Below are 25,493 nucleotides of genomic sequence, written 5' to 3'. Positions count from 1 at the left end.
CGGCCTTTTCGTGAGGATTTGCATTGTGTAGCCACATGTTGGATGTGCCCGGCCCCAGCTCTGGGGCTGGGCTGTGGCAGCCGGCGGTGGGTCGGGAGCCGATAACCGGGCAGCGAAGCCCCTTGTGGTGCTCCCATCCCACACGGCACGTACCGAGCCCCTGCAAGCACCAGGAGATGAATGCTGCTTTTTTCCTTTGCATCCCAGCGGGGTGTGAGCTAAGCTGGATGTTAATGTGTGACCACGGCTGTACTTAAAGTATACTAAGTGCTGCCTTTTTCTGTGTGGCTTTTTTTTTTTTTTTTTTTTTTTTGGTGTGGTCCACTAAGCTCTGGATGTGTGTGCATGCTCCATGCTAGCATGTCCTCGGGTTTGGGATATTTTTGGTACATTGAATCGGTGGTTTCCATGCATATGGTCGCTGGGCAAGGGCTTAATGAGATAAAACCTTGTTAGAAGGCACTGAGCAAAATCCTGGTGAAGGAACCAAGCACAAAGGGCTCGAAGCAGCTGCGAGCTTGCTCCCAGCCTCCTGAATTGGCAGCTTAACCCCCGGGATGGTGGGGGCCAGGAGAGTGCCCATGGCCCAGGGATGCAGTGCATGTGTTGAGGGCACCCCACGCCAACATCAAGCTGCTGGGGGCTTGCTCACTCCACTTCGTCTCACCATGTCTGTGTGAACTTCTTCCAGGGTGATCAAGGTCGAGAAGGAGCCACTGGCCCCCCTGGTCCGCCAGGACCCCCAGGTGCCCGGGGGCCTCCTGGTGACACAGGAAAGGATGGCCCAAGAGGACCTCCAGGCCCCCCTGTAAGGACCAGAGATGTGCAGTGTGGTCCCCACCCCAGTGAGGGAGAGGATGGTGACAGGGCATCCCCTTCCCCGGTGCTGCCATCCCACCCCTGTCTGGCTCTGTTGGCTGCTCACACCACGAAGCTTTGGGGCATGGGGTGAGGGAGCAGGAGGGGTTTCCATCTCCAGCTTCAGAGCAATGGGCTGGAGCTGGAGCCTGTGTTTGTGGCCACCGGCCGTAACGCAGAGAGCCCGGAGGGGATCTCTTCCCTTTGGACAACCTATTGCGACCCTCCAGATCACTGGCAATTCGTTTAACAAAGAAACAGGCTGAAACACAATCCTATTGAACATCCTCGTTATCACTGGGCATTTTGGAGAATGAGGGATGAGGTTTCAATGTCAACTTCTTTGGTTTTTGCAGGGTTTTAAAGGCGACCCGGGAGAGGATGGCCTCATGGTTAGTATCGCCCAGAAGCGCTCGCGTTGCTCTGCCCAGAGCACTTGGGCGAGCCCAGTGTACGTGCCCCTCGCCCCGCGTGCCGTGCCTCAGCCTTTAGCTCCCCGCAGCAAGCGGTTATGTGCCATTGACTCCAAAATTACATACACGGATTGCACATGTAAGAAAATATTTATTACTGCTGGGAGCACAACGATCTCACAGCTGTATTTATAAGGGAGGATGGGAAATTGGCATCTGTGTCACTTTTTCATGGGGATTAAAATATTCTTGGAAATGTTTTTATCCTGTCTTGCCCTATTGTCAAATAAATATAACCAAGCACTTCTGTGTTCAACAGGGCGCCAGGGGACCCCCAGGGCCAAAGGTGGGTAGTAAGTTATCTGTCTCGTTTTCACAAGAATTCTTGAAATATTTCAGCATGGTGCAGGGAATGAACATACGTATTTCACACTGGAATTACTCTCATCCATATTGACCAGACACAGAATTTCTGAGGTATTGAACTAGCCATTGCCTTGGAGCTGCAGGTGTCTGTGTCAATGTAGCACCTACACAAAAAGCGCAGTCGCTGCCTGTGTTAAAATCATGAAATGAGGGGGGCTGGAAGGAGCTGGGGGTTGGAAATCAGCACGCTGTAGGGATGTGCTTCTTTGTGTTTTGGAGGGATAACGCAGATCAACACGAGCCAAGTATTTTAACTTTACAATTAGCTTTGAGTATCAGTACGACTGGTCTTTTATTGTTATTTCCCTAATTCTCTTTCTCTTCTCTGCTTGTTCTTGTTGAAGGGTGAACCCGGCATGCAAGGGAAGAAGGTAAAACAGGAATTCTTCTTTGCTTTGTTCAGTGCTAGCCCAGGGAAACCACTTCCAGAGGCCAGAGGGGAAGCTGTAGTCCTGGCTGCCTGTAATGGCCCAGTGCTGGCATTCCCTGGGGTTTCTCACACGTGCTCCACAAAGAGCTACAACTCCGTGACCCCACAGCACAGATGCTCTTGTGCCTTCAGCATGGCTTTCATGATGACAAACAGGCCAGAAGCTGCAATCACATCTGCCCAATAGACAAAGAATGAAATAGCAAATGCCAAACAAAGCAGTAGGTCTGATCCCTTTCACTCAAATAATTCAAGCTCAGCTGAGAAGCTTTTGGAGGACATTACCTCCCAAAAGGCCCTGTGGTGGCTGAGTTTCCTGGGAGGGCCCATGGTGAGGCATGGCCGCACACAATCTCGGTGTGGTCGCTACTCGTGGGCAGGAGGGGGGGTTCCCACGCTCTGAAGGATGGATGCTTTGTGTGGCTGGGGTGTTGAACACTGCAGGAGATGCACGTGGCCAAGCTGTCCACGTTTTCTGCTGTTGGCGCCACTGAGAAGTGAATAAATCGTTGCCTTCAGCAGAAAGCAAAGTGCTGACAGGGCCCAGCCCTTCCCTCTCTCTGCCTTGCCCCAAAACAGACAAGGCCATATGTGTTTTGCAGACTAGAATATCCTTAACATTTTTCATAACTGTCCGGCAAAATTAACCTCTTGAGCACCTATGGGGCAGTTTTACTTCATTGTTCCCGTGAAGTGTGACACCTGAAACCCAGAAAATCCCCAGAAGCAGAGGAGGCAGGGGCAAAGCTGGGAGGGAGCAGAAGCTGCAGCCTCCTGGGCTCCGTGCTGCTCCCTTCCCCTTGTCTCCTGCAAATACAAGTGGGTCTCAGGTCTGCCCAAAGCTTGATGGGGGTGGATGAAGTGTTGGATCCCGATGGCACGTGTACGAGCTCTTTGTGTTTCACTTCATATGTTTCATCTCATCAGGGTGATGATGGCATCCCTGGGGAACCAGGACTTATGGGCTCTAAGGTAGGTTTCTGCTCGTTGTCTGTCTAATGGACATGCTTGGCACCATCTTTTGCTCTCCACCTTTCTTCTTGTCACAAGAAATCATGGCTGGGGCAGGCTGAGAAGTGCCAATTCTGCCTGAACGTGTAAAAAGAACAAAAAGCTCCAAAAGAAATGTATAACCCCTCCCTCTGCCTGGAGGCTTTCTGGGCAGAGCTACCTAGTTTGCAGCTTGTTGGCTGTTGCGGAGAATTGCCATGGAGAGCCTCCTCTTGCAGAAATAATTCAAACAGCATTGCTGGTGGTGGCCCAGAGCTGGTGTTCAGGCTGGGAGGAGCCTCCTGACACTGTGGTTTTGGGTCTAACTTTGCAGCTCAATGTGCCACCCGCAGCCAAACTGCTAAGCCTGAAAGCTTCATTTTATCTAGAAAATCCCCCTTTTGGCACATAGGTAACGTGACACATTGTAGGCTAAAAGCAGAACTTTGCTCACGCATGCACGTAAAAGTAAACACAAAGCAAGAACGCTACAACCTGGAGAAATCTGTTCTTCATCCCGCCCCTATACCACTCACCTAAATTGTTGTGCTTTCAGGGAGAAAAAGGAAGCCCAGGTCCAAAGGGAGAGAATGGCACGGACGGTGCGCCAGGACCCAAGGTAAATAAATACCAGCCCACTATTTACCAGTCCACAGGGGAAGCTGGGCGCAGCGCTGTTGAGGCAGCACATTTCAGCTGAGTAGGTGTTAAAAGCCTTTGCTTTCTAAAAGCCTCATAAAATGCCAAAAATGAAACAAACCAGGGGGATTTTGAGCAGTATTTTACCTTCTCCTGGCGGCTTAATGAAAGCTGGACATGGATATGAGAGTTTTTAAGACTCATCTCCTCGAATGTTTTCCATCGAGTGGCCTCTCTATACCAAGACAGCTAAATCTCTGATCGCATTTTGATCTTCGTGTATCGATTGTTGTGGTATCGCTTCAAAGTTGAGAGTGCTTGTGTGCCTTAATGTTCTACTTATCTCCGTAGCTGCAAAGAAATGAACTAAGACAGTCGTGATATGTTAAGTGGTGATGATATAACATGGACAGTGTTCATGAGCCACTATCCCCTCCCAGCTGCTTCTTATTTAGCCGGGTCTGTAGCCAGTTGTGCTTTCTGTATCAAACAGCCATGGCTCCTTGCTAGGCACCAGACCGTATAGGATGAAGAAATGCGGGCTTGGATGATCCTTAGCTATTTTTTCTAAAAACCTAGTACCAGGGCTTGTTTGTTCCCCCTAGCATCCACCAAAATTATTTTTTCCTATGAAGAATCTTTGTGTTTATACATTTTATTTTTTATTTTTTACTTTTTCAAGGACTTTAAATTGACCAATGTATAGATTTCTGTTGGTAGGGCAAACAGTGCCGTTCTGAATGCATTTCAGCTTTCCGAAACCTCCTAACTTTCAAAAAAAAAAAAAAATTTGGCACAGATTTTTTCCTTAAACTTGCCCTCAGAAATGGTTTAAATGTGTCAGCTGAAGCTTTCCACACACAAAAATCAGCCTAAAGCAAACAGAAACTGCAGCAGAAAGAGCCGGAGCTTAGCCTGCTGGAAGCAGAAAGCGGGGCTGTGCGACGGCACGGCACATCGCAGCCACGGGGCGCTCGGCTCCCTGCACCTTGAGATGTGTTCCTGCTGTCAGCTAGCTCACACTAAGGTTGTTTAACAAAATACATTTGCTCTGAAGTCAAATCTGTTTTTTGTTTTTTGTTGTGCCTTTTTTTTCCTGGGAGCAGCAGTTCCTTGTTGGTGCTGTACTTTATTTTTTTCTTTTTTAATCTAAAACACATCTTGGCATCTCATGCAGTTACAGTAATTTTAAGATAAATATTCCATATTTTCCTTGGTGTCTCTGAACCAAAAATATGATTTTGATTTTCAGGGTGAACCTGGCGAGAAGGGTGGAATTGGCTCCATCGGACCACGGGTATGGATGTTCAGGATTTTTTTTTCTGTTTCGTGCTGTGTGTTTGCCTCAACCCAAGCTCTCCCCCACCTCCTCTTTCTATTTGGCATGTTGAATAATGTAAGGATCAGTTCTGTGTCAGAAAATACAGATGGTGCATATTTAAACAAATCATTATGTAGATACCAAATACTGCCACTGAAGATGGCACTGGGAAATACAGTCAAGTCCCATTTTCTTTTCAGCGCAACCATCCAGTGACTTTTTTGGAATATGGAAGCCGTGAATAGGGGTACTCAAATAATAATGTAGATGCACTTCTCAGTTACGTACATTTATAGGCTGTTGAGGCTCGGTTGGATGACGGTTACAGCTGTCAGTTTAGGAACCGATTAAGTTGGTGTCTGTAAGGTGATGATCCCCCAGGCACCTGGGTGTGGGGTCCTTGCTGTCATGCTGCCTGCTTCTCAGGTGCTGCAAAAACTAAACTTCATCCCTGGTTGCAGGGTCCCCCTGGCCTGAAGGGGGAACAGGGCGACACCGTCGTGATCGACTATGATGGCCGGATCCTGGATGCACTCAAGGTGAGCACCTCAGTGGGGCGTGCCAATTCCTGCAGGGTAATGGGAAGGGAAGGGGCTGTCCCTGTGCTACTTCTCCTTCCTGTTGCCTCGACACAGAGCCAGCCGGGAGGGAAGAGTTTATTCCACCCTGAATGTGGTTTTCACTGCAGATCACCTCAATTTGGCTTTCTCTGAAGGCAATGGGAGGATGGGGAGTGGTGCCCTGGCGCTAACCTGCCCCTGCACCCACAGGCAAACAGCACCAAGTCTCACGCTGTTGCTCGCATTAGGATGAAAGAAGGCAAATAGAATAAATATTTAATTACAGACACATTTGAGAACCATTCTAATTGTTTTATAACAGGCTGCAGGGATACACAAAGTGATGGTAATTACCGTTTTCCAGATGTCTGCATGGGTTGCTCTGACAGGAGCGTGGCATGGAGCTCTGTGAGTGGAGGTTGGGGATGGAAATCCTTGGAGAGGGTCCCCCAAATATCTGCAGATCCCATCTGCTTGGAGATCTCGTGTGCTGCATGTGGACATTGCTGGGGACATGCCACAGAGTGCTGCTAACTTGGTTGTTGCAGTTTTCCTGCGTGCTCCCTGTTTGCGGTGTTGCACACTTACCGTACCTGGGTACAGAGCTTTGAAAAGCGATTGCTTGACACAACTTGCAGTGTGATCAAGTGTAATAGTGTTTGAATATACAGTCAAGGAAAAAAGGTGCTTGGGGGTGTGATACAGGGTTGTTTTTCAGCTGAGAAGCCTTGAAGTTGCTATTTTGAGGTAACTTGAAGTCACAAAATACTTGTTCATCCCAAGGCGTTTCGTGCTCTCTATACCCAGCAGAGTAGAGGAAGAACAACGTGCTTGGGGGTGCAAGAGTTTCTTGTGCCTTCCCCCTCTCCAAACGCACCTCTCTGGGCAGTTATCACAGTTTCCGAGTCGTGCTCATGCCCATTTTGTTTGCTGTTTCAGGGTTCGCCAGGTCCCCCAGGGCCGCCAGGCCCGCCAGGCGCTCCAGGCCCTAAGGTGAGACCTCTGCCGTGCGGGCTGCGCCTCACAGCCTGCTCGTTAGCAGCTGTGGTGTAACAAGGCACACGCTGCATGTGGGTCTCCAAAAACGGGGCAGGCGATGGTGGCTGTGGGATTTGGGACTGTGTGCAGAAGGAAATGTTCCTCAGTGCTAACTCTGGCTGAAGAAGCAGGTTCCCACTCTGCAGCCATGCTGCGCCTGCCTTACTCTGACCCTTGGCCTCCTCCAGAGGCAGGTGCCTGAGGAACGAATCCACCCCCACCCTACGCCCGAGGGGTGAAACCCCAGCCCCTCTGGGACATGTCAGCAGGTGGGAGGCAGAAGGAAACAGGGAAGGTGCTTGAGGTGGGGCTGGGGGTGCCTTAGACCCTGCTGAGCCCCCCCCCCTCCTGCCTCATGGCTGTGTGACAGGCCTGTGCCCTGTCACCGTGTGGCAGCACTGCCACTGGCCTGGTTCAGAACTGATTGCCAATAACCTCTAGTCGGTTATAGCTTCCTTAAAAGAAGGTTTGATCTGTGGAAAAGTGTCAGCAGTTGGGACGGGGCAGGATTTCGGTGCTGCTTAACCCAAGCCCAGGTCCCGCCGGGCTGGTGAAGGGTCACCAAACCCTGCCTGTGGCCCTCGCTGCGGCGCCTCAGCCTCACAGTCCTCAACTGATAACCACAGCAGCTGATGCAAGTGACCAACTCATTTCCTTTCAAAACGCTTTCCTGGGATCATTTCCTGATGTAATTTACTGTTGGCTCTGCTTCCTTTGTGTTGCTTCAGGGGGAGCTGGGCCTGCCGGGTCCACCTGGGCTAGATGGCGAAAAGGTAGGTGGGCACGGCTGGATCAGGCAAAATGTTGTGGGAGAGCACTGGGAGCTGAGTCGGGAGTTAACTGGGTGTTCGTGGTGCTTGTCCATGTGGAAAGCCAACCTCAGCCTGCCCCAAGAGCAGGTGCTCTGCCTCACGGTGTCCTGCTGCACCTCCAGGAATTAAATGCCCCCAGCCCTGAGCACACAGATGCTGCTCATGTCCACGTCTGCCAAGTGAAATGGGCTACTTCTGCGAGCTGTTCATGAGACACTGTTTCAAATTCCAGCGTAAAACCTTCCAAACCCTAAACTGCTGCATTCCTCGCTTATGGCCAAGAGAAATTCTGCTGAGTCTGCATAATCAGTATATGCAAGTTTTAATGTTAAAGCATGTTTTCCTGAGTTGGTGCTGTATGAAAAACAGAAGAAAGGCAGAAATGGGTTGCTTATTTTTGCTCTGAAGACCCATGTTTACAGTTTTCTCCAAATTAAGTTGTTTTCTGTATAATTCTAGGGTCCCAAAGGAGCTAAGGGTGACCAAGGCAGTGCAGGGATTGCAGGTCAAAAAGGAGAGACGGGAGAAATGGGCTTATCAGGCCCACCGGTACGTCTGCCGCTTGCTGCTTTAATGCTTTGATTTCTGTGAATGCTTGGTGTGGGCCTGGGTTTTGCTGAGCTGAGCAATGGCTTGTCCACACCACAGCAGAGCTGGAGGGTGCGAGAGCTCTGAGCTTTCCTAACGATGCTGATGGTGGCTGATTTCAGAGGGCACGGGGTGGTAGCACTGCTCCCCAGGGATGAAACAGAGCTTTGCCTGAGCAAGGGAGGGAGTTTGGGGGAAGATAAATGCTTTTCTCTCTTCTTGTTTTTGGAAGATGCAACACCGTCACTGCCAAATTCTTATCTTTTAGGGAGCAGATGGGCCAAAAGGAGACAAAGGAGACACTGGATCGCCGTGTTTGCAGAATAACCATGTAAGACACTGGCACCACAAAGCTTCTTCCATGACAAGGGCAGGTGAAGGTGGCAGGCAGGCAGTTTGTTGGCGTAGTGCAGAGGAGCAGAGAACACCCGTTCTCCATGACAGCGTCGAGATGCCAATAAATGCGGCTTAGTTATTAGGCAAGATCAGGGAATTTTTTTGGCACCACAAAGTTGCTTTAGATTTTGCTTTGATGGTTGAGATACTGAATGCCATTGTTATGTTTTGCTCTCAAAGCATGCTGAGCTTTGTGCCGTTTTATAGGCCTGCTGCACTGTTCATTTTTCACGCCTTTTGCTTAAAAGTTGGTGGGTTTTGATCATATTTTTATTAATGACATAAGAATGCTAGTTTTCTTCTGTGTTTTTTAATCAAAAAGGCTGTTTCCTTGTCTGTGTGGAAAATGGCCTCTTTGTCCATTTTACAGCTAACAAACGCACCAAGTACCGTGGCTGACGCCTCTAATTTCAGAGGCCAGTCTGATTCTCGTGCTTATTAAGATCTGGTTATTCATAAATTCCACAGCCATCTCTTTAATTAGCAGATATCTGGATCACCTCTATTAAATCAGAGGGCAGGCTGCAGCGATCCTGGGCCATGGGAGCTTTTCTTTCCCAAGCCGCCTGCCTTCTCTCTGTGCCCGCGTGCCCAGCCCCGTTAACGTGCTGTTTAATTCCTCTGTGCAGATCATCCCGGAGCCAGGACCCCCCGGATTGCCCGGCCCCATGGTAGGACTCAGGGACACGGAGTGAGCGATCGAGCAGAGCTGCAGCTCCCTTACCCCATGCAATTAGTGAAAGGAGGCTGAGGGCGCTTTGCTCTGTTTAACCACTTTGGGCTGATCTTAATTTAGGGATTAAAAAATAAATAAAAAATCAGGGAATAGCTACAGCGTGGCTGCTATCTTTGGGGAGACAGAAGCACCTGATTTAGGAGATCACATCAGCCTCTAGCAAGGTTGTGCTTTGCAGCCCCGCAGCTTTCTCACAGTGCTGAACCGATGTACCAGAGCTCTGATACCCTCCATAGCTGATTCCTTGGGGTCTTGTTGCTGTGTGGTATTCAGCCCTTTTCAGTTCTTCCCACCAATCTGACACAGGAGAACCAAACAAACCACCACCTGTCTTGAAAAAGAAATATTTGGCCATTGTCAGCCCGTAACTTTAGTGAGAAATGGTTTGGGAAGCGAACTTCGGGGGTTTGTGTTTAAATTCTGCTTTTCAAACGCACCATTGTCTTTCCTGCAGGGTCCTCCAGGAATCCAGGGGCCTAAAGTAAGTCAATAAATTAAATGTCACCCACTGTTTCCAGGCTGCCAGTGCATTATTTGCAGGATCACAAAAGACTGTCAGCTCTGGGGACTGATTTTTTTGTTGCTGTTTGTGACAACACATCCCTCGGTTGTGTCGTTGAGCAGTTGGTGTTTTTGAAAACAAGCCATTTTTCCTTCCAAATAGGTTTATGATATTAAATGCTTTCCTTTATGGAGTCCTGAAGGCCTGCAGCACATTTAAGTCTGGGTTTCCAAACCCACAGGCTGAAACCCTTAGTTTCAACTGCTTCTCTTAGGGTTTGGTCAAGAGGAAACCATTAACAGCAGCGAGGGTGTGAGCTGATGGAGATGTCCTTGTCCTTGGCTGTCCTCGTCTCAGCTGCATTTTGGGCTGGAGCTGTGGCTTTTTTATGCTTCCACTGGTCTGCCCTAGGGCACTATCCTGACCTTTAGCACCAACTTCTCCCCTGAGGGCATTTCTGAGGCCTGGTTGTTGCCTGATTGATGCCGGTGTTTCATTTCTGCAGGGCTTGGATGGTGCCAAGGGAGAAAAGGGGGATAGCGGCGAGAAGGGGGAGCATGGCGACCCAGGACCGGCTGTGAGTTTCTTCCTATATCTGACTTCTGTCAGTACAAACCTACCTTACAGCAACTTTCCTAATGCTGGTTTTATTTCCCTTTTTTTTTTAAGGGTCTCCCTGGTGCCCCAGGGCTCATTGGCTTACCCGGTACCAAAGGAGAGAAGGTAATCACTGCTGTGGGATGGGAGAGGTGGAATTGTGTTACAATCCTGAAATAGGGGCCTTAAAACCCCTGTCACAGTGGGTCCTGCCAGCACAGCAAGGCCAGGGGTTACGGGTGCCATCCTGAACCTGCTGTGTGCACCCAGTCCAGCGTGTCTCCTCTTTGTTTTTCCAACTGCAGGGAAAGCCGGGGGAGCCAGGACTGGATGTGAGTATGGAGACCATAATTGTGATATGCAGAAATGTGAACAACTCGCATGTAAAAAACATGAAATTGCTTGACATTGGCAAAAATATATAGCTAACGTGGTATGGGCTACTTCCCCTTTGTCCCTGGACCAATGTCAGTAGGAAAAGGCTTAATTCAGACCAGCTGCTGAGCGGCTGCTTCCACCACAGAGCGGTAACCCCACCACCCCGTGGCACCTCCCTGCTGAACCAGAGGTGCTACGGGAGTTCCCCTTCCCCATCGAGAATATTTGTATGGGATTCAGGAAAACAAAGATGTCTTGTGGATGAAGTATTATTAGGGTGTGTTAAAGCACTGGCTTTCCCAAGAAATCAATGAGATCCAAAGTCAAATGGGACAAACGTGTCGTGTCCTTTGCCAGTGGGAGGGCAGGTTGGTTGCAGGGGGTTGCTTCTGTTAACTGAGATGCTGGGATGTGCTCAAAGCGAACTTACAAACCTCTTCTTTTCCCACCGAAAAATTGTTGTAATAGGGTTTCCCAGGACTCAGAGGAGAGAAAGGAGAGAAGAGTGAAAGAGGGGAGAAGGTGAGTGCGTTATGGCTGTAAGGATGCTCGTGGGGTGAGCTGGCTAGGGGCAGGACTGGCTGCTCCGCTCAGGGGGGCATGGTGGCAGCTCCTGCAGCCCTGGGGTCCTCTCCAGCCCAGCAGCATTTCTTGGTTTATTGCTGTAGGGCCTTTTCTGTGGCAGAAGTTATTTGTCTGCAAGCCTGTCCCCCCCTGCAGCCTGCAAGCACTGGAGGAGCTGGAGCTGCCTGACAGCTCTGGGTTGCGAAGAATCGCTAGTTTTGGTTTATAGACCTTGAAATTGGATCTAAGTTAGAGGTTTTGTAATAGGGATCCTTAACTAAAAGGGTGCCCGGCTGGTGGCAGCAGCTGGGAGCTGGTGCTCCAGCCGTGCTGGCAGGGGCTGCCCCAAAGCCCTGGTTGCCAGCTACCAACCTGGTTTCTAGCGGAAACCGGTCATTTAGTCCATTTGTTATAAAATTATCTATTAAAATATTTCTACCCAGCTTCAACTGAAGATTTTCACTCATTTAATTGCTCAATTGAGGTTGCACCAGTGCAGACATCCCTACTCTGCGTGAGACTTGGGGCTCAGCAGCTGCTGTGCAAGTGAAACTGAGGTGTGTTTTCCCTGCCAGTCGCCCCTCCTGTTCCTGATTTTATTTTCCCGTTGTGACAGGGTGAGCGAGGAATCCCAGGGAGAAAAGGAGCCAAAGGGCAGAAGGGGGAACCTGGCCCTCCCGGACTGGATCAGCCCTGCCCCGTGGTACGTTGTTTATTCTGCTCATCCTTGGCGTGCGTGGCAGGGACTGTGAGTGGCTGTGGCTTTGCAGCCAGGGAAAGCGAGGGAGGATTTGGTAGATCTTTATTTCGCAGTAAATCAGAGCAGATGGTTATTGTTTTCTCACTTTTCTTAATGGTTTGTTTTATCTGCACTGCTGGAAGTTCCCTGCTCACTGTAAGGGCTCCTCACTGGCCAGATGGGAACAAGCCACAGCAGTAAAACTAAAGAATCTTTGTGCAGAGACCTTCTTATTGTAGTCGGGAACAATGGGCTTCAGTAATGCTCTTCAGGAGATAGCGTGCCCTGGTGAAGCTGCCTGCGCTGGAGTACGTTTGCAGTTGGGGAGGAACTTGAGGCACGGGACGGGGGGCGATCCGAAAGCAAGGTCGGCTCTCCATCCCGGCTCCCACACCGAGCAGGGATGAAGCTGGCTGCAGCTCTCCCGCGTGGGGAAGCGGGTTGGTGTTGATAGCATCTTAATACTGCCAGAGAGATGTGATGTATGAGCTCCTCAGGCTGCCAAAAAGTGCCTCTGGGAGCACAGACCTCCCGTGTTTCTCAGCCTGAGATAGCAGCTCGCGCCTCAGATCTGTCCTTTCTCAGACACATCCCGGGCCACCGTCACACAGCGTGCAGGCAAAAAGGCTTTCCAGAAACCTTCCTCCAGGTCTGCGCAAGGTGGATTGCTCCACAATCTCTCAGACCTTTGATGTGGCCCAGAACAAAATCTGCACTGATTATTTGGCCTGCTACAATCTACCTCCTTTTCATTACTGCTCATTTAATGACATGCACAGCCGTGGCAATCGGAGCTGCCGTGCAGCTCCTGTACCAGCAGCCGTGTCCCTCGCTCAGGGTACTGAATTTTGCTTGGAGACTGAATGAGAACTACCATTATTTGTTTCTGACGGGTCACCTTTCTTCACTTAACATGCTGGATGATTTAACTCTCCTCTTTTTCCCTGCGCTGTTCAAATGCGAACCCCTGGCCTGCCGCAGGAGATATTTCCCAGATGAGGCTGTGTGTGTCTGCTCCCCACCACGCAGCGCCTCTGTCGACTTGCTGTGTCATCAGAAACGGGCGCGCGGAGCTCTGACAATGTGCTTGCCTTTCTGCTCACACACTGATGTCTGCTCAGTGACTCCGGGGTCGTTCTCAGCGAGCGGTTCTGTTTGTTTCTGCGCAGGGAGATCGTAGCATTTCGGGCAGCCAAGGGGAGCCAGGCTTGCCAGGCCTGGCCGGGGTGAGCGTGCCCTGCCCGTTGGTACAGTACCTGCTCTTTGCCTTCCTTGCATGGCTCGTGTGTGCTCCTGCTGTGCCTGAGCCCTGTCCGCAGGAGTGAACCCTCCAGGGAGAGTGAGCAGCGCTTTGTTTTGGTACTTGTAGGACACCGAAGCGTTGTGCCTTCTGCCCACAGTTAAAATGCCTTCAGACAAGGAGCCAGGGGAGTTGACCCTTCCCAACAGCATGTACTGAAATTCGGTTCTCGTTTCTCTCTACCCATGGCCCAGCCTCTCCTCGTGCCCGTGCTTCTGCAGCCCCGCACGTCAGGCTCCCAGCTGGGTTTTGCAAGGCTGTCCCCGTGGGTGCTGTGAACCTGGGGAGCAGGGCTGGAGGAGGTCACTGGCACCTGAGGCATCAAAAAGGCGTTTGCTGTGGTGTTTGCTGTGCCAGCTCCGTGCTGCAGAGCTCGGGTTGAAGTCCACCGATTATGCAGAGGTTCACGCTCTGCTCCCTGATCCAGAGGGTTCTGCATGACTAGCTAAACGAGGTCATTGTTTTATTTTCATTTTTTTAACCATAGAAAATGCTGCATGCTAGATGATTTGCAGTTGTCTTCAGAGAAACAAAAGGGCAGTAAGCTGTCTCTCTTTCAAAAAGTTAAATTACTTTCAGATGTGTCAAAGAAACCAATGATTAGCAGCAGGCCTGCTCCAGCTCTTCGTATTTACTCCCCGGAGATGTTCTATTTACTAAGCATGTCCCGTCTGAACTACAGAGCACACGAGACCCATCTATGCTGCCGGTGCAGAAGGTGGCTTCTCCTGCAGGCAGCTGGTTAACGTGGCTCGTGGATGTGCGGGCTGCCCGCGTGTCAGCTTCGTCCTCGGCACGGCCGGGGGCTGCTGGCTTCTTGGTGACTGCTTTCGGTCCAGGAGCGCGAGCGTGAGCCTCACACGTGGTTTGGGAAGCGCTCTGTGAGCTGAGTCCTTTTGGGATCACTCGAGTGAAACGTGGTAGAAACGTGTGGAGCCTGATGGCCAAATGAGGATTTGGAGTGCATGGGAGGGAGAAAAGGCCGAGGGCATCGTCAGCCCTGTGAGGGTCGGTGTGCTGGGGGGCTCTGACAGCAGCCCAGGGCTTCCCTGGGGGAAACACCTGCTCTGCGTGCTGTCCCCGTTAGCCTTCACCCCAACTACTCTGACAAATGCACGTGTTGCACGTTTTTTGTCTTTTTATCACCATGGACCAAAACATTGACTGGTGTCAGCAGAAATTTGTGTGTGCCTCCAAATCTGTAATCTACAGGAAGGCGCGTGCAAATAACCCGAGGTGTCACGCTGTGAGCAGCTGCAGAGGGTCACCTTGCGTCACTGCATCTCTTTTATTGGGCATAGGCTATTTTACATATAAAATCAATACAGAATACAAAAAATGTGATGACTGACATTTACAGTAAAAAATGTAAAAATGCGTTTTGACCTCTATTTGCACTAGCAGTTCTCTGCTGCAGACACGTCCTGGTGGCTTCCAGCCCCTGCTTGCTTTGGAGATGGTTCTGAGGGAGGGGTCAGTGCCTGGGTGCTCTCTGTGGCTCTACATGCACAAATTGATGCAACCAGAGATCCAAAAGCCTTAAAAAATCCAGCATCAGAAAAGGCAGCTGAAGGCAGCTGTTTTCTTCAAGAGTATCTTGAAGGAGTCGGTCACACTCAGTCCTTCCTCTTCTAAGGGGCTCCTTCCTTCTCAGTGATTTCCTCCTGGCAAGCAAGCTCTTAGGCTTTGAGTTCTGTGTGTTTCTTGTATCTCCATCAGAAAAAGACAAATACTTTCACTCCCTTTGCATAGTCCACAACTTACTCTATTTCAATCAGTTCAGCGACTCGAGATTTCTTAAAGAAGCTAAGTACTGCAGAACTGAATTTAACATGATCAGGTTATCATCAAAAGTATCTACCAACCCCAACCCGAAAAGCACGTTATTAACAAGATACATTTCCACATCATGCTTTCCATGTATAGGTCTGATCACAAAGAACAGAAACAGCAGATTATAGAGTTAATTAACTGAGGTTCCAGATTTTATATTTGTTTGCATTTCCTTTTTTTTTTGTTTAAAGGAAAAGAATGTGTGGATTTTCTTTTTTTTTTTTTAACCCTGGGGTGTACTCAGCATCATGTGTGTGACACTGAGTGACTATCTCTGTGGACATAGTGTGTAGATTTTGCATGGTAATTAACCTTCCTGCTAAACCTCTCATCGCTGTTGTGAGGATTGAGCGTTGGGTTTCTGAGTCTGACACTGAAATCGCTGTCAGCAGAAATTTAAGTCTGTAAATTCAATTTTGCAGGGACCAGATGGACTGCCAGTAGCGGGATGTTGGCATAAGGTACAGTAATAATAATAACAGATCCTTGAGTAGGCCCTGAGTAGCTGGTTTGGTGCACGGTGATTGTGCGACTGCGTTCCCTTTACGCACTACCCTGCAGCTGGCAGGCAGCGTCACGCCTTGCAGGAGCAGGATTCGACCTCATTTCGTGCCGTGTTCCCCACGGCAGCACACTGGTATCTAGTGCTAGGAACACCACTCCAAAAGCTTGCTAAGCCTGAGAAATTGTTCTCGTAAATGTTGTCAGTAACAGAGCGTTTGGTCAGGTTCACTCAGACGAGGCCTCAGTTACGGCCCCAGCAGCTTTGGAGCCACTCGTGCAAAAACTCCCTGGCCCTCCAAAACGTGCCTGGGAAACGCGCTGCGTCCTGGCTGAGACTGGAGCAGGAGCTACCTTTCGTCACAGTTACACAATATCAATTTCCAAACTGAGGCTTTTCTGCCACCGTAATTATAATCCCAATTACTGCGCTGTTTCAGTGCCTGACCAACACATCTGGGTGCACGGGGGCAGGTAATTCCTAACGGCTCGTGCACCTGGAACAGCCACGGGGTGTTCGGGAGGGGTGGCCAGTGCCCAAGGCAGCCCGGGAGAGCGAGGAGAGACGTCTGCCCCCAGACAAGCATCTGATCCAGGCTGACACGAGGCTGCTGCAAGCCTGGCCTCCAGCAAGGCTGTGACGCTGAAGCTGAGCAGGATTACTAACCCAGTTTCCAGCGTGGTACATGGACACACATCAGTTAATAGCAGGCATGTTACTAACTGGCTGCAGACCCTCTGTTAGAACGTAAGCATGCTCTTAGCATGTAAGTTTTTAATTTTGCGGTAAGTTGTTTGGATGCACTGTTAATGTTCAGAGAACTCTGACCATCAGTCCTTATGTTAACAGGAAGATTAGTAGTGGAGTGTTTCTCTTGATCAAAATGTTTGTCTGTGTTCTTTTTCAGTGATCTCTAAGCATGAAACACAGTGTGTAAATAATGTGATATATTTTGATCTTTTTAATTTTTGTATAAAAAAAGGAAAAAAAAAACCTTCGACAGTAATATATTGACCTTTTTTTATACTGGATTCTGCCATTTATGGACTTTGAAAATACTGTAAAGCTCCCAAACCCGTCAGCTACGCATGGTAACAGCGAGATGTGATAGAGGTACAGTGACCCTGGCTGGGAATGAGCAGTGCTCACTGCTAACGCTGCTGTGTGAACTAACAGCACGGAGGCGGCGTGTGGCCTCGTGTGCCTCACCGCACGCTGCAGGGACGAGTCCCTGCCCTAATCTGGCTTTCAACTCTGTATTTGCATTGTACGTGCACGCTAAAAGAGCGAAAAAAACTGGCTGAAAACGAAGAAGAAAAAAAGGACGCAGCCCTAGGTATGGAAGCAGCTGCTATGTGCCAGCAAACTGGCAGAGGAAACAACGCCAAGCTCCCTGCGTCGCTACCTGCCCTTGTGATGGACCTAGCGAGCCTCTGGCGGAATGCAACAAGCGGGACTGCCTGCGGATCTCTGCTCCTGTCAAGGAAAGCTTCTATCCCAAAAGGAAGTGCCTCCGGGTCCTGGCCTGTGGCTGAAGACGTGCGAGCACTTTGTTACTGCAGATCCCACCGCAGAAACCTTCACTGCAAAATTTCAAACACGCTAAAACTGCCGGTCCAGAGCTGCACCCCAGGGAGGGCTCTGCTCAAGTCTTTTCTTATGCAACAGAGCCTGGACTGTTGCTACTGGGCTTCCCAAATCTCCGAGTTTGGGGCATTTGTTTTGGTTTGTAGGGTTCATTTGCATTTGATTTTCTTGGGTTTATGTGGTTTGATTGTGAACTCTGTAGCTCTGCACGTTCTTCACCCTCCTTTCATTCCCTTTTTCTGGTCTCTTTCTTTTAATTATCCCAGGCACATCCCATGCAGAGCAAGGCAATGAATAAAATGATGGTTACGATTTTTCTCTGCATATTGCGTTAGTGACAGAAATTAAAAAAAAATTGCCAACATCTTTACCAGCTGTTTTTAAAGATTTGGGGGAAAAAAAACAAGGATTATGCAGTAAAGAGCCATAAAAAAATGTTTCAGGAAGAAAATGGCTTACAGACAAGGCTGTTCAGCTTACAATGAAGATTGAGGCAATCGGATTCCTTTAGAGGGAGGAGATACTTTACAGAAACAAGTTCATCCCATGGCTGGAAGCTGAAGCTAAGTAAAATCACATAAAATAAGCCATGGCTTTGTAATGGTGAGGCAGGTTAATCCTAACCAGCCCGGTGATGGAATCCCCATCACTTTAATGCCTCTTTGATTTCACAGATCGTTTCTGGAGGAAATACTTGAGCCCAATACGAGTTGCTTGCCTGTGTGTAGGAGTCTGAGGTGAAGTTAAGAGCCTGACCGTGGTATCAAACCAGATGATAGAAGGGCTCTTTGTGGCCTTGAATTTAAGAGAACAGAAGGGAATCGTTTCTGGTGTATTGAGCAGATCTGCACCCTGTCAGATCCTTGCTCCTGCATCTTTGAGGGCAGCGGTGCCAGAGGAGACTCACGGGGGTGGATGCGGTTATCAGCCCCAGGGGAAGCTGCCAGTTTGGTAGGTGTGGGGGCACAAGATTTGGATTTGTAGGCTTTAACCTGCTGTTACCTAGCTTTGTTTGCTGCTTAGGGTCTACACCTAGGCGTTGCTTGCTTTGTGGCTACGCTTCACGGCTTCAGCAGTTCCTGACCGTACTCTCGGTCGCTGTACAGACTAAATCTGTAAATTCAGATGAACTAACAAATCAAGAAACGAGAATTATTTAACTCAAAACAGCAATGAAAATGCATTTTATTTACTTCCATTTCATGATGTTAGCTATCACTTTTGGTGTGGGAGGTTTTAGAGGCATACGGAGCAGTTGAACGAGCTCCCGCTGGCTTTTAATTCTTTTGAAAAACCCCTTTTCTGTCCCAATTTAAAGCTAATTCTTCTGTGGAAGGTTGAAGGCAAATCTCTTATTGATGTCACTGGGAAGAAGATCTGTAATTGTTCCCTTAACGTACAGTTGCTCTTCCCGTCTCCCCCAGCCACCTCCAAACTAAAACAATGAACTACTCCAAACCACGCTGTGGGCTGCTACGCCTGATATCCCGCAGATGTCCTGTTCGTGGAACCTCTATTGGTATCAATGAGAGCTCAGTCCCCAGAATGACCGCAGAAAGCACAAGAATCTGGAAGTGTCCACAAACAATCTACAATGCAGATAGAAAAGTCTTGTTTTACATACGCTGGCAAAAACTAAACAGCTTTCTATCTAGCTCCTACTTGAAGAAGTTTGATATCACTGAAGCTACGAGACAAGCTAACCTCCAAAGCTTATGAAATTATATTAAAATTTATATTTTCTCTGAGGAAATACCCCGAAGTCCTATTATCTTCAGGTAAACAAGTCAGTATTCCGTCTTCAACTTGTGGAATATCCAGTGCTTGTAGGCATCAACTGTGACCACTGCCAGGCCTGCAAAACATCGATACAGAATACCAAACAGTGCTTTACCCGCTGCTCTGACCGCTCTGCGCGGCAGCCTTCCCCCTCCCAACACAGAGCCTCTGGCACCACAGAACCCAAGACATTTGCTTGTAACAGAGGAAGAGAGCTCTTGTTATGTCACCTGAACTTCTTAACCAGGGTTTTTCTTCCCCGTCCCCATGTTCTGGACCGCTCGTGGTGTTTCCCTGCCCGTCCAGGAGGAAGGCTCGAATCATCCTCCTGACTCGGAGCTGCAGCCAGCACCTGTCCCCATCAGCGCTGCCACCCCGGCTGCCAAATGTTTTAGAGGTAACCCTGGACAGTTCCCAGGTAAAGGCCTCCTGCAGGGGTTTATGCTGGAGATGCCGCAGCTTTGCTGCCCTCGTACAGAGCCGCAGCCGTGAAGCAGCTGCTCTGGGCTTTAGTTTCCAAAAGTGGCGGCAGGCACAGGACGTGGCACAGCTCCCCGGGCACGAACAGTGCAGGGGATCGGTGCGGGTAACCTGTGCATTTTGAGCTGTGTCCCTTGTGTGTCATACACTGCAAATCGGAAACTGATAGAGCAACTGCTCTTTGTACGGTCTAAGGAAATCCGTTCAGACTTCCACGTGCCTTCCACACAGATTTGGAAGAGTGGGTTGTTAAATGATAAATTGCTTCAGAGCAGTCATGATCTTATGGGGAAGAGTTAAAAAAAGATGTGCTTTGCTCAGCAAGTTCATGCCAGAGCAGTTGATTATTTTCTCCTTCCATATGAAAATGTTTATGTGGGTTTTTAATACTTTGAATTTGCAAATAGCTCACGAAGATAAATTTTACTTTTAGGTAGCATTGGCAGTCCCAGACAAAAACTTGGTAATTATCTCAGCCTCTCACACAGCGCAGTGCGTTTTTCCCTCAGGAAACCTCTCTTTTTTTTCTGGCTTGAGAGAATGTAAGATTGTTTTATGGGAATTCAGAAATGCAGCTGGATGTTACCACTAGATGTCAGCAGCAATAAAGCTGACTGACATGCTGAAGATGATTGAGGCTGCTCATGCTCGTGAAATGTAGGTCACTGACTGAGCCATTGATTTAGCTCGATCACTGAAATCGTTAACGTGTTAGCTTTGTGGATTCATCAATGAACAAACACTTGGGTTAAAACACTTGAATTACTTGTCTTGGGGAATGTAAAGGCCGGCCAACTCACGTTTATCTTTGTTTTCTAGTTACTACCAGAATTTATTAGTCTGGTTTAACTGACTATACAAGCACGGTGATTTCCATTATGCTCAGATAGCCATCTCTCTGCTGCCCAGGAGCATGGGATGAGCACTTTCTGTAAGATTTGTTCTGTATCAAATTGAAATTATTGACCACCTGCCAGAGTTCGGCTGTGAATGTATTTTGGGGGGGTGACCACAGCCAAACATCTCCCGTGGCTGTGGCTGTGGTGCCAAAAGCACGCTGGCAGCTCCAGGGGCCCCTTGCCAGAGGGATCCTGATGACTTGGCCTGAGTGGATGGGGGCAGGTGAGATTAATTAGCTGTGCAGCTGACCTAACTGCAGGCTTGGCCAGCTAGTTCAGGAGCATTTCTCTGGGTTGTGAAACGGGTGGCTGATAAAACCAGGTCTGACTCCAGACTGAACCCATTTCAAAGCCTTAATGCACCGGGACTTTAGTTTAAAAGAAACAAGAAGGATGTTGCTCTCTGCTTTGTTTTACTCTCCAGGGGGACTCTTCTTTCGCGTACATGCTGCTTCTAAGGCTCGCTGTTATGTATGTCATGGTAATGAGTTTATTTCCCTATGGATTTTTTTCCTGTGTATTGAAATATGAATTTTCTTATAATACCAGACTTTCTAATGTGTGCTTCTTTTTAGGGAACCAAAAGATAAAATACCTGTGAGCTTTTTATCTTTGCATTTGAAATTCTTAAGCAAACCAGTAAAATGCACGGGAGGTTTCAGCAGCTCAAGACACCCTGTGCAATGGCAGCGTGTGTTCCGCAGGGACTGACACCGGTCATTCCCCAGGTTTTTAGGGTTGTGATAGCTGTTGTCCCAGAAGCGTGTTTGTTTATGACCACGGCTTTCATGCAGGAAAGCCTGTTCTCTCCTTTGCTCTTATTCCCTTTCCTCTGTTCAGTGTCCCATTTCTGCTGCTGGCCCTGACTGCAGTCAGCAGGAAGCTGAAGCAGTCCATACGTGCAGAGCCCCCGGCTGCAGTGCCTGCTGTCTGCCCAGCCCACAGCTCAGAATGCATCTGTCAATTTGGTACATGTGGCCCTTGATTTTATAACCAATACCCTGAACTCCTGGGCCAGAATTGAAGATCTCACCCATTTGTAGCAGGCACCTTAATTAAAATAGTCAAGATGCCAGAAATTCCTGGATTTACTGTAATGGTACGCAGCCACCCTTGGCCAGTACCCGTGTGCTGTTAGCCTGTAAATTCTCCCCGTACTCCATAGTAATTCTGGGTCGTGGTGCCCGAATTGTTGAATGCTGATTTAATGCTGCCCTCTAGAGGCCCGATTTTTAATGGAGAAACAAATGCAGTGCCACGAGGGGAAAACACTCCCCTCCTGCCCCCACCAGCAGTGCCCCTAATTGACAGCATACATAGGGATGGGCACGTCTTTTGTGTGGCTCTAAGGTTTGAATAGATCATTGTAGAACAGAAGCGCATACACAGAGACTTAAATATTTTTCCAAATCTTGTATTTCTTTCTTGGGAAATACCATCATATTCTTATGTCTTATTTTTTTTTTAATCCAATTGTTGCCCAGATAATTAATTAAAGGTGTTATGCAAATAGAAGTAGGTTACCAGCCAAGTTTCCATCTTGAAATGTTAGAGTGGAAGCTTTGAGTTATTTTCCTTGCATACAACAGATTTGTTTTACAAAAATACTAATAACAATGCATGATAGAAATGTAAAACTGAAGTGTTCACGAACTATTTATCTTGGACAAATTACTGATCTGTCTGAACTCCGCTCAATGAGTTTGGTTCTAATTCACCAGGGTAGGGATAGATTCAGTCCCACAGACCTCAGTAGGTGGCCAAGGGTGGAACCAAACCTCTGTGCTGCCTGACCTTGTTTCAGGCCCCTAAGTTTTGCCTGGTAAGTATTTGTTGATGAGTTTAGTAGCACAGCCAGGCTTTCCCCTTGTTTAACCAGGAAGAAGTGACAGATGAAGCATTTTGATAGATTTCAACAGGCCTGAGATACTTTAGCTTTGGGAGACAATGAATGTAGCATATACTGACCTGGGCAACCTTCCAGCACAACATTTATGTAAGAGCATTTCTTGGACTTGTTTGCAACAGTTTAAAATACGTTTAAAAAACAGTTTAAAATAAGATCTAGCAAATAAGGGAGAAAAGGTGCCACTGCAGTCAAGTCTCGCTGTCAGTTACTGGGGTCACCCATGTTTTTGTGGTGTCCCTGGCACTGTGGTGAACCTGCCAGCAATGTGGCACAGTTTTTGCAGCTCTGTTCTGGGGCACCTACTGCACGCTGAAGCTAACCAGTGAGTACACGGCCTGGATCTGTAAACTTAACAATTCCTTTTGTTGTTTTCATGTTCCTAAGTGAACCACTGCAACTTTCCCATATGCTTTTGGCATTAAATAGATGGTGCAACAAAAGGCATGTCTGACTGTTGTGTAATCTGCAGCTAAAGTAAGTGCTGAAACCCTGACACTTCGAAATGAATGGGAGGAGGATTTAATAGACCAGAGGACGCTATACTACTGTAGGGAGCCGGGGGGGAAACCACAGGGAGGCTGGGAAACATGAATTTTCAATGCATAAGAAGTGGCGTTATTGACAGCGGAGTGGAATAACAAATACATTAGCATTTGCGGTTTTCCTATGTCTTAGGACAACAATCAATCCCTGTTCGCGAAGTTCTGGTACAAGTTGCCTCATAGCTGCTCGGTTTCATGGAACAGTCAGCTAACTTGTGTGGCTGTGTGTGGCTTCTTATATAATGTGGATAGGAACGGTGAGCGTTAAAGTGGAGATGTCCCGAGTACCTGAAGTACGTTTCTGGGTAAATGACGCTAAGTGCACTTAAGTTTTTATATTGTTAAACACTGAATTGTACGCTTAGCTTTAAGAGTGCATTTTACGTCACTTTCTGAAGTAGGTGCATATCAAATCTGCTTTTTGGCTATTGAATAGAAAAGTTAGGACCCTGCTGAATTACTCAATGAATTTCCAAACCAGATGGAAGAGATAGTAAACGGCTATTAGCCAGCAGGAGGGTTGGAGTCCTGATGCATTTGCTGGGTAGGTTCGTAGATGGGATACCACTGTACAGACAATTCCATAGCATAGCAACTTCTTGCATTACTATTTGGAGTTCTTTTTTTACTCAATGTGACGAACAGCACGAAATAGCAGTCAAAACTGAAAGACATCAGCTGTAACACATTGAGTTACTTTGGGCACATAGGTCTTTTAAAGCTGGCAAGTACCCTGGCATTTAGGTGCAATTTCTGAAATACATAATTTGAGAAACTTTAATTGCTGGTATTCAAAATCTAAATGAAAATCTGACTTATTTATATGCATCTTAAAAAAAATACATGCAGTATGTGCTTTATCTGTCCTTACTTGTTTGGAATTATGCTGATAGAGCTTAATCCTCTACCATGTTACGCAAATATCCCTTATTTATGCGAATGGGTGCATCACTTCAGTGAGGCTGTTCAGAAGAGTTAAGGCTATTTGCACGTGTGTGCCGTTAGGAAACCATGAAAAGTTTTGTTCGAATGTACTTACATGGTATTTTATACAAAGCTGACTACATCTCTGTAAAATGTATCACCTTTAAAAGTATAATTATAAAGATATATTAAAAATATTTAAAAAAAGAATACTTAACATCTCTATTTGCAAAATTTTGCAATTTTTAATCATGTATGTGCCACAAAGTGTTCTATTTACTCACTTCTTTGGGGAACAATTGCTTTAAAAATGAAGGCATTAATAACAGTATTCCTTATCCATTGTTTTAACATGTTAAAATGGCATTAATTAGTACTGCATTGTGTATTTCTAGTCTAAAGCTGTAACGGACAGTACATTAGCTTGAGACCTCCAGAAACATTTTTTTGTGCTTTTTGTAATAAAAGCACAGACTAGATTTTCCAAGCCGGTCTCTCTGTACAGGTTACTTTGACAACTGTGTGAATATGTATAATGAACTCTGCATTTGTAACCAAGAATAAACCTTCAAAATTGTAAATGTTCAGGATGTTACTATAAATAGCTATGAAGTATCTTAACCAGACAAGAGTTCAAATAAAGATTAAAGGCCATTAGTAACACTTCCTCTGCTGTCTTTTGTTACTTACAAACTGACATATGCAACAACTGTTTTACTTCCTAAATTCAACCTAATTTTAAACTCATAGTTACTTGGTTCTGGATTCTCCATATTAACAAAAAATGTAAATTGCTCGTATGTTTCTCATATATACTTGCAACTAGAAATATTTACTGGCTACATTTAGCAAATTGATCAAAATTTTAAAATTTTCTGGAGTTCAGAAAATTTTAAAAAGCAGATGTCTTCAGTTTAAAACAAATGAATGCAAACAAAATCTGGTAGCAGAGATATTAAGCTTATGAACACAGTTTGGGACAAAACACCTGCAGGAGCAGAGGCCTGGACCCATTCCAGGACACCCCTTCTGGTTCTTTCCCTTTGTATTTTTAAGAAATTCCAAACCACACTGAGCAGAGGACCATCGTTTTCCTGTTTAATCCTAACCCAGTGCCCACCCTAGGCTGGGCTGTTCCCCAGTGGGTCAGGACTGCTCATCCGTCACCGACCCAGCAGAGGAGCACAGCACGGCACGGGTTTGTTTTCACTTTCACTTAGAGCGTGCAGTTAATTCAGTCCTAACACCCACGCTACAGCCCCAAATTAGTTTGGAATGTGGAGAAACTTCCTCACAGTGCAAGTTGCTCAAAGGCAAGGGTGCTATAGCAGCTGTAAGGCGCCTGAAGGGCCCTCAGAAACATTTTATTGCCTGCGAGGTGCCTGGAAACTAAACGGGCTCAGGTGCTGTGCGCTGGCACCAGCTTGCACTCCGGCCCCATGTGGGCTGACAGCAGCCTCGCAGGACCCCAGTGGAGGCAGCCTCTCCCCTGGCTGTGCTATGGGACCTCCTGCTTCAAGCCACCACGAGAAAGGAGCCCAAACTGGAAGGTGCAAGAGTCCGAAGGCGCTGGTGAGTTACTACCCTTACCCTTCGTGAAAGCAGCTAGCTAACGGCACGCTTGGGCTGGGGTTTGGGAGTGGGCGGGAGGCCAGGGGCTGCGCTCCCTCAGGGCAGGCTCAGTTACGGCTCCCAACAAGCCCCCTGTGCTCTGGTAAGGCGGGACGTGGCAAGGAGCTGCCAGATCCACC

The 25,493-nt window shown here is 47.9% G+C and overlaps 2 protein-coding genes across 7 annotated transcripts in view; one reads left to right on the top strand and one right to left on the bottom strand.

Moving 5' to 3' along the window:
- The window catches only part of COL23A1 (collagen type XXIII alpha 1 chain), a 169,482-nt gene extending 145,077 nt beyond the window's left edge, over positions 1-24,405 (top strand). Inside the window, exons 9-29 of the mRNA XM_068698014.1 lie at positions 692-808; positions 1,215-1,250; positions 1,591-1,617; positions 2,042-2,068; positions 3,055-3,099; positions 3,674-3,736; positions 5,009-5,053; positions 5,539-5,616; positions 6,577-6,630; positions 7,404-7,448; positions 7,947-8,036; positions 8,344-8,406; positions 9,101-9,142; positions 9,662-9,688; positions 10,215-10,286; positions 10,379-10,432; positions 10,612-10,638; positions 11,153-11,206; positions 11,865-11,951; positions 15,543-15,581; positions 16,908-24,405. Coding sequence (XP_068554115.1) covers positions 692-808; positions 1,215-1,250; positions 1,591-1,617; positions 2,042-2,068; positions 3,055-3,099; positions 3,674-3,736; positions 5,009-5,053; positions 5,539-5,616; positions 6,577-6,630; positions 7,404-7,448; positions 7,947-8,036; positions 8,344-8,406; positions 9,101-9,142; positions 9,662-9,688; positions 10,215-10,286; positions 10,379-10,432; positions 10,612-10,638; positions 11,153-11,206; positions 11,865-11,951; positions 15,543-15,581; positions 16,908-16,958 — 1,143 coding nt within the window. The 3' untranslated portion in view covers positions 16,959-24,405. The remainder of the gene's footprint in view (positions 1-691; positions 809-1,214; positions 1,251-1,590; positions 1,618-2,041; positions 2,069-3,054; positions 3,100-3,673; positions 3,737-5,008; positions 5,054-5,538; positions 5,617-6,576; positions 6,631-7,403; positions 7,449-7,946; positions 8,037-8,343; positions 8,407-9,100; positions 9,143-9,661; positions 9,689-10,214; positions 10,287-10,378; positions 10,433-10,611; positions 10,639-11,152; positions 11,207-11,864; positions 11,952-15,542; positions 15,582-16,907) is intronic.
- HNRNPAB (heterogeneous nuclear ribonucleoprotein A/B) overlaps positions 14,552-25,493 on the bottom strand; it is a 29,353-nt gene continuing 18,411 nt past the window's right edge. For 2 of the 6 annotated variants that reach the window (XM_068698026.1, XM_068698031.1), the window contains one exon: positions 14,552-14,997. The gene's annotated coding sequence lies outside the window, so the exon portion shown is untranslated. Of the gene's footprint in view, positions 14,998-18,361; positions 19,065-25,493 lie in introns of those variants that run through there. The other 4 variants (XM_068698023.1, XM_068698027.1, XM_068698025.1 and 1 more) reach the window with 2 other exon arrangements.

Source organism: Anas acuta, chromosome 14 (assembly GCF_963932015.1).
Source record: "Anas acuta chromosome 14, bAnaAcu1.1, whole genome shotgun sequence".
In the NCBI taxonomy this organism is placed as follows: Eukaryota; Metazoa; Chordata; class Aves; order Anseriformes; family Anatidae; genus Anas; species Anas acuta.
The sequence above is the reverse complement of the archived record's forward strand: the minus strand, read 5'-3'. Positions and strand labels throughout refer to the sequence as shown.